General features: G+C 36.1%; 1 protein-coding gene and 1 pseudogene across 1 annotated transcript in view; one reads left to right on the top strand and one right to left on the bottom strand.

Annotated features, from left to right (window-relative positions):
- Nucleotides 1-363: 363 nt before the first annotated feature.
- The window catches only part of UBR3 (ubiquitin protein ligase E3 component n-recognin 3), a 254,404-nt gene continuing 246,031 nt past the window's right edge, over nucleotides 364-8,736 (bottom strand). The window contains exons 37-39 of the mRNA XM_030802267.1: nucleotides 4,493-4,702; nucleotides 3,823-3,962; nucleotides 364-2,755 (exon numbers count right to left, since the gene is read on the bottom strand). Of these exons, the coding sequence (XP_030658127.1) occupies nucleotides 2,638-2,755; nucleotides 3,823-3,962; nucleotides 4,493-4,702 (468 nt within the window). The 3' untranslated portion in view covers nucleotides 364-2,637. The remainder of the gene's footprint in view (nucleotides 2,756-3,822; nucleotides 3,963-4,492; nucleotides 4,703-8,736) is intronic.
- Nucleotides 6,048-7,484, top strand: LOC100585415 (annotated as a pseudogene).

The following is an 8,736-nucleotide window of genomic DNA, read 5'->3' as shown; positions in this document are numbered from 1 at the left end:
CAATTCAAACAAGAATGTAAACCACTCAAAATAAACGTTCTCATAAAGCACTAAACATTTCTGAAGTCTGGCTGGGAACTTTCAGAAAAGAACAGAGACTACAGTTCCTCAGATCTACAAAACCATTTCCTTCTCCCCCTACCAAACACACACACTTAGCAAAGACTGTGCATTGATTATGAGACAAGGACTGAAGAAGAACTCTGCAAATAAAAAAGGCAAAGCAAACCCTTTACACTTACTCCACCCTAAAGCAACTACTAATTATGTTGTGCTTTGATCTTTTCAGCCATGTTCACTCACATATATTACTGTCAATATCTTTGGTGAAAAAAAAAACATGTAAGCAGTAAACATTTTAAGGACCTTTCACAAACCAAATGACAGCAGGTTTTTATTAACATATCTTACAATGTTGATTATTCCTAGTTTTGTAATTTCTGCTTAATTATAAAGATCAATTTAGCTTCTACAGTAATGTACTGTATTTAAATGATCATTCATACAAGATATCACACCAGTACATTTTTTTGAATAATATACACACATCACTCTAACTTGGACCTGTTATTTTTAAAAGTGGGTTTATAAATGGGACTTATAAAAGTTATGGGGAAAAATTAAAGTTCTAGTTTAGCAGCATGCATGTATGTATTCAAGTACAATTTTCAACCAAGTGCTTTTTTAAAATTTACTGGTGACTAATTCACCAATATCAAAATAAACACTATCAAACACCCAAATTTTAAAGTTAAGGCTAATATTTTCACTTCACATCCATATGCACAACCATAAAACATTCCATTTTAAATAAGTAGTAATCAAAGTCTGAATACATTATACCATGTATATATAGCATCAGAGTTTCAAACTGTAGAATTATTCAAGTTCATGAATCCTGTAACAGTATTTACTAGAGATGTCAATTAGCATTTTGCTCTTCAACCACACTTACAAATGGTCTGGTATTCATAATGATCAATGCAAAAAGTATGACAGGCTGAACTTATGATACAGTATTTAAAAAAGTAGCAATGTGTTGGAAAGGACAGCTATTTAGTCAAACAGAATTATTGAGTCTTACAGAAAGTTATCTTAATATTTTGGAAATGTATATAAAAATAGCAAGCTATTTCCATGTATTTTATTGTAGAACTATAGGTAATTTTTTGACTTTCTGAATACATTTGAATATGTACTGCTCTGCTTCCCATATTTTAATGCAAGGCCATCATTTAATGTCCATTTTTATACTCTTGTAATGTCATGTCATTACAAAAATTTTTTAGAACATGGATCTGACGTTATTTTTATACTTTATCATTAGATTTGTTTAGTTTATTTTTACATGTAAAAATGTAATTTTATGTAACAAGCCATGGAAGTCCAAAGTACCAGGGATTGCTTGATAGCACTATATATTAAATAATCATTCAATTACTGAATCATTTAGGAAAAAAAATCTTTGTAGCAACATGTCACATGCTTTTCAGTAATCTTCCTTCTCATAGAGTGGGTTTTAGCTCAATCATTCCCATTTTTACTGATTTTTAAACCCTGCAAACATAAATTGTTTTTCACAGCAGTTTCTAAGAAGAATGCAGAAGCGTGGCTCATTCATGAGGGTCATCACCACTGCACTTTTTTTTTTCCTTTTAGGAAACCGAGCAGAAATAGCAGTGATTACACTGCACAAATAGAATATAGCTGAACCTCTTGAGCTGAAAGGAAGTTCCAAAATTTATGGTTCATTTCTGGGGAAGTCTGAGCATTTCTAATACAATCATATAAACAAAACCTTGTTTGGTAATAAAAGGTGGGCATGTATGGAATCAACATCTGCCCAGTGTATGTTCTTAAACCTCTTGATTTTATAGTAAGATTTGTTATTACCTCTAGTAATTCATCCAACTGAAATGGCAAATTTTGATTTTTAAGGACCCCCCAACCACACATATACCCCCAAAAATGTACTGTATTAACAGCAGCTATCTACTTATTTTACAGCTATTTCAATTATTTACCTGGGGAGATTTATGAAATTCCTGAGAATGAATTAAGTTTTCAGCAAAGCCTTAAACTTTTAACAGATTCCTCACAATAAGAAAAAATTTTAAAGTTCTACTATTAGACCAACTTTTACTATACAATATTTCACATAAATCATGTTTTACATTTTTTTCTAATTACATACAGAAAAATTCTCCAATCAACACAAGAATGGCAGGGGAAAAAAGATGCATTATGCTTAGCAGATGCAAATTAAAACACACAGAAAGAAGCAGTAAAATGTCAAATAAATCACACCCACTCTAAGTATCAATGAATAGCTGATATGCATTGTTGGGAGAATAATTTCTGAATGAGTTTGTGAACAAGTTGTGCTTCTTATTAATTGTGCACTTAAAAAATGACCACTGAAGAATAATTTAACTTATTAATGTTATCCAGATATTAAAAAAAAAATTATACCATTAACGTGATTACCAAGCACCTAATTTTGGAAAGGCGTCATAATGTATGTTTTCTTTTTCTCCCTCAGCAAAAGTGTTAATACCCCAAATTAAGTTAAAGCTTATTGTTGAAAAATAAATTTGTAGCAAAAATGATGATATGATGCAATGCTGAGGTGGAGCATCACAGCCCATTGTAATGTGGACCCCATCTTTTATTGATGTGATCAAAAGTATGAGAAATCCACTGTTGCTCAAGAACTTTGTATCTTTCCTTACAAATGTAGAGAGGCTTGCCTCGCCTAGAACAAAAAGAAAAAAAAAGTATTAATATCATACAAGGAAGATTTCACATGCATTTCTTTCTTTCTTTCTTTCTTTTTTTGAGACAGTCTCTCGCAGTGGAGCACTCTCAGCTCACTGCAACCTCCGCCTCCTGGGTTCAAGCAATTCTCCTGTCTCAGCCTCTCCAGTAGCTGGGATTATAGGTGCTCACCACCATGCCTGCCTCCTTTTTTATTTTTTTTATCTTTTATTTATTTATTTATTTTTTGAGATGGAGTCTCACTCTGTCACCCAGGCTGGAGTGCAGTGGCACGATCTCGGCTCACTGCAAGCTCCGCCTCCCGAGTTCATGCCATTCTCCTGCCTCAGCCTCCCGAGTAGCTGGGACTATAGGCGCCCGCCACCATGCCTGGCTAATTTTTTTGTATTTTTAGTAGAGACGGGGTTTCACCATATTGGCCAGCCTGGTCTCGAACTCCTGACCTCAAGTGATCCACCCACCTCGGCCTCCCAAAGTGCTGGGATTACAGGCATGAGCCACCACACCCACCACATTTCTTTTTTTACTAGATCCTTTTTTGAGACAGTCTTTCTCTGTTGCCCAGGTTGGTGTGCAGTGGCACGATCACAGCTCACTGCAGCCTCCACCTGCTGGGCTCAAGTGATCCTTCCACCTCCTCCCAAGTTGCTGGGACCACAGGTGTATAACCACCACACCTGGCTTATTTATTTTTATTTTTTTGTAGAGATGAGGTCTCACTATGTTGTTCAGGCTGGTCTCAAACTTCTGGGCTCAAGCAATCCTCCTGCTTCAGCCTCCCAAAGTGCTGAGATTACAGGTGTGAGCCACTGGGCCTGGCCAACAGATTGTGGCAAAAACCTCACATGGTAATTTGGTTTGTTTCATGTTTCCTCAACATATTGATAGGGACAATAGCTCAAAAACTAGAAATAGCTCTAAATTAATGACTGTCAGAATTTCTTAATATTAAAAAAAATTATAATTACAAAGCCAGGAATAGTATATTGGTTTTCACTGACCAAATTTCAATAAAACACCTGGATATGTCCATGAACATCTAACCTAAGATCCCGGTCTTCCTCTCCATGAGCATCCAAATACACGGAACCCCAGAGGCAGAAGCGGTGACCTCGAATGATGATAATTACTGATGCATTGATCAAAAGGAAAATACCCGTTCCTGCGCCACAGTTCTGAGAATGCTAAAAAATTAAATTAAAAATATATTAATGAACTTCATAATCAAATAGGCTTTGTAATAAAATCAAGAATATCTTAATGCTTTTTAAATAATACAGTGATTTAAAAATAGTAAGATTTCATTTAAGTTAAACTTATAAGTCCATTCCTAACACTTTATTATTAATACATTAAGAGGTATTTGGGTAAGGAATATCTAGTGAAGCAATTAGGAGCCAACCTAATTCAGAGTCTAGTATCTCCAACAGCACAGATGACTTTTGTTTCACAGCACATTCCAAAGTACATACCATTAAAGGGATAGCAGGTGAAAGGAGAACTAGAATGGTACTTAAGGAAGGATTGACTTACTTAAAGCTTCAGAGACTTTCTTTTTTTACTCTTCTACTGGATTAAAAAACACACACAATCCCTATATGTATTATATACTTAATTCAAAGAGTAGTTAATATGAAGAGATGGCTTGACCATATTTTCCTTGTGATATGAGATCTGTGCTTTCATAAATTTTGTTTTATCTACTATTGCTTACCAGTACACATTCACAGTAACTTTGTTGCTTGCAGCAAAGTCCTTTCAGGCATACAAAAGTACCACACACAAGGCAAACAGCAGGATCTTTAGGAACCTTGGTGCAGACACTACAGGTTTTTCTGTGGTAGTACTGAAAAATGGTGTTGTAATTCTCAGGCAACTGTAGTAAGTGTGGTAATTTCCATTTTGACTCTTGGATAAGCAAGGCCTAAAACATTATCCAAAAATATTCATTAGTTTTATGTATTTAAGTCACTAACACAATATATTTTTTAAATGTACTTTTACAGAAAGAAAAATCTGCCTCCAAGAATGTGGCTTATTTTCTTTATGAACACTCCTCTCATTTCCATTTTATACATGACTAAAATAGTAGTTCAACAGTTACCATTATCTATTTTAATGTATTATAGTTTCCAATTACAATATGATTTAATTTTTTAGATTAAGCACCTTAAAACATTTAAACTTGTTATTACTTTAAAAGAAAAACACCATCTCTAAGCATGCAGGGAAAATACATCTAATTGTATTTGACTTTAAACAGGCATAGTGCAAAGGTTTTTAAAAGTTACGTATTTTTTAAAACCAAGTTTTGATCATTCTCAAACAATTCTTTAGCTTTTTCTTTAGGGCAGATCATCGTTATAACTCATTTTTTCTACTTTAATACTTTATAATGTAGAATTTCCTTCCTAGAGTATGTACAATTCATTACACCTCAAGCTGTTAAGATCTCTTATATCCATAAGTGCTGGGCTACAATTCTTTTCATAAATTTCTTGCTATAAGAATAAAAAAATTGTCAAATTAGTTAAATTTCCCTGAAGGGTATGCTTTATTAACTATTTGCAGCTGTATAAAAATACTGGCAACAGCACTAAATTTTTCTAGATGCTACTCCATTCACACTTAAAATAGATAAAATGTAGTGTGAGTCTATTATCTTAAGAAACTGTCTAAGTAATAGTCAATTTAAATGGAGATCATCTCACATTACCTACATGGAGCCATAATCCACCTAAATCAGTGGAGTAACTAAGCTAGCTTGTTCCTCATCAACAAGTTCATGGATTAAGTGTGCATGGAAGCAATGATAAGAACAGTATACAATACAACATTTGCCAATACTCAGCACCCAACCCTGGACCCCAAGGATGGCACATTCTGTAACGAGTTGATTACAGTGCAACCCTTCCATTAAAGGGAAGGGATAACAATTTCTCCTCACTGAACTTGACACTTATTATAGGTTAGGCTGCATGTTATCCAGTAGCCCATAGCACATTACCTCCAATAATTTCCCTCATGAAGAGAGATGTAAGGCAACAGGTGGATGTCCATGGAATTCACTGATCTTAACATGTACTCAATCATCTGAAAAAAGCAGTGGTATTTTAAATCATGAACTACAAAATTGATTTTTTCAGTGCCATAAAAATTATGAAATTCATGAAATTTACCAACTTTTAGATGGCACCAGCTGGAAGAAAACACCTACAGAATGTGTATGCTCTAAACAGCAACCAGTATATATGGGTGACCTTTTACACAACTGGAATGCATATGTATGGGAAACAAGAGGTGGAAAGTATTTAACAGTTGTAGCACCTCTCATGATTACACCTAAAATTTGGTCTTGCCTTTCCTGTTGCGGCCTGTGTGGAGTTCGCTCATGGGTCTCTGAGACCCAAAAATTGAGAGCATTTTCGTACCCCAGGGGCTGCGTCTGTGCCATGCCACACAACAAATATATTGAATTACACTGTAAATGCTATGGATATCATTTGGATTACCATGAGAAAAAGGGAAAGAAGTAAAGTTGAGAGGCTTATAAACATTCAAAGAAGGCAAAGAAAATGATTGGTCTGAAGGCTAAGCTTTATCTTAAACAGCATCATGCTGAGAAAATACAAATGAAAAAGACCATCAAGATGCATGAAAAGAGAAACACCAAACAAACAAACAAAAAGACTCCACAGGGAGCAGTACCTGCTGGACAGACAGGGACAACCTCAAGCTAACATACTTCCCAGTATGATTAAGCCGAAATGAAAAGAGAAAGCAGGAAAATGGAAAGTCCCTCTGTCTAAATGTACTTGCCCAGGGAGATACAGAAGTGTTAAAAGTTATTCGAACAAGGCCAGGTGCAGTGGCTCATGCCTGTAATCCCAGAACTTTGGGAGGCCAAGGTAGGCAGATCATTTGAGGTCAGGAGTTCAAGACCAGCCTGGGCAACATGGTGAAACCCTGTCTTTACTAAAAATACAAAAATTAGCTGGGCATGGTGGCAGGCGCCTGTAATCCCAGCTACTCAGGAGGCTGAGGCAGGAAAATCACTTGAACCCAGGAAGTAGAGTTTGCAGTAAGCCAAGATCGCTCTACTGCACTCAAGCCTAGGCAACAGAGTGAGACTCTGTCTCAAAGTTATTCCAACAGGAAAGAGAAAGATGAAGGCATGGAAGAGGATGGTTACTAAAGTCTGCTTTGTTAGAGATGGCTTTACAAGAAAACTACGTATCTATGGAGGATTCATCAGGCCAATGGGCTTGCATTTCAAGAAAGCCCATGTAACACATCCTGAAATGAAAGCCACCTTTTGCCTAACAATACTTGGTGTAAAGAAGAGTCCTTCATTTCCAAGAAGAGTCTCTCATTCCCAGTGTATACAACTTTGGGTGTTATTACCAAAGGTACTGTTACTGAGGTAAATGTGAGTTGGGCCTTGTGACACAAGGAGGCAAGGTTATTTGGGGAAAATAGGCTGTGGTTACCAACAATCCTGAAAATGATGGATGTATAAATGCAGTCTTACTGGTCTGACAGCACTTTCATAGATAGATATTTATTGAAGACTACACACCAATTGAAAACATTGCCATTACTGTGATGTTTCTGAATACTACCAAACAGCCTTACATGTCTGCAATCAAGAGATTTATTAAATTGTAAACATTAAAATGGAAAAAAAAATTCGATCTTAAATTTCTGCTTCACTGCTATTCTGGACTCTTCTGTGGATTTACAAGCTATGTACTATCTATCCTCTAGTACGGTTTATAACATCACAAGGATGGCTTATCACATTGCCTGGAGGGATTGACCATGACTATCAAGAAGAATAAAAATATTGCCATACAATTGGTAGAGCATATTTTGGAACTTAAAAACTCCTACCACCACCCCCACCACAGACCAAGCTTGAAAGGCAGAAATTTAACACAGAATGATTACAGCCTTATAGAAACAAAGACAGGACCAATCGCCAGAAGCTCAGCCCTCTCAGAATAAAGTTAGTTTGGTATCACATCCTTGCTCAAACAAATCCAATCAGTTGAGGTGTGCTGGATCACGGATGGTAAAATAAAGTCATATATATTTGGCTGTATATTAGCTACAGCTTTATGACTACTTGCAAATCTTGCTTACTGTATCATATATCTTTGCAACATTTTCATTCTCTTACTATTGAATTCAGGGTGAGTAGGTACTAATTAAAATTTTCCAGACCATCTGGGTGTGAGTACAACAAATGAGAGGAACAACGGACATCTCTCAGAGCTACTGGATGCAGAGGGGCCTGATGATGTAAGGACTATATGTGACATCAGGTTGCTTATTTGGGAAAGTCACAGATGCATTTGCAGTCGTAAGTAATATGGTTACATCATTTTCAACAGCAGAAGTGAAACTGTGAATGAGAAGAAGGGTGTGTATGTGCCAGGCAGGTAAGATGTGAAAATAGTGGGCCACCAGTTTGTTTTTTAAACCCTCCTAGCATCCTTTGCTGCTTTCTTATATTAATAACATTATAAGTTCTTTTGGAAAATAACCCCTTTTCTTGCTCCATACAGTTCTGATGGGGCTGCCTCCAACACAAGATCCTGCCCCACCACTGGGGTATACGTATTACAACAGTTAAGCCAACCAGATTCTCTCTCCCAGGAATCTGAACCTTGAGCATGCAAATGGAAGGAAGGAAAATAGTTGAAGCTTAGTTATCTGGTGGCAGCACTTCAGAGAAAACAGATCAGAGATCTTTGTGGTTTCGCTTCTTCCCAAGCGATGACAGTTAAGCTCTTCAATTCTGCACGTTACCAAGTATGCTTCCAATAAATCTTGTTTTTTTTTTTTCTGTTATAGTTTGCTTTGGTTTTCCTTATTTTAAATCAGAACTGGATTTTGTTGTTTCCAAACAAAAATCTTAACTGATAAAAAAAATTCAGAAGTAGTAATTCACAG

Source organism: Nomascus leucogenys, chromosome 22a, assembly GCF_006542625.1.
Source record: "Nomascus leucogenys isolate Asia chromosome 22a, Asia_NLE_v1, whole genome shotgun sequence".
Classification (NCBI taxonomy): Eukaryota; Metazoa; Chordata; class Mammalia; order Primates; family Hylobatidae; genus Nomascus; species Nomascus leucogenys.
This window is presented reverse-complemented; position numbering and strand designations above follow the sequence as displayed.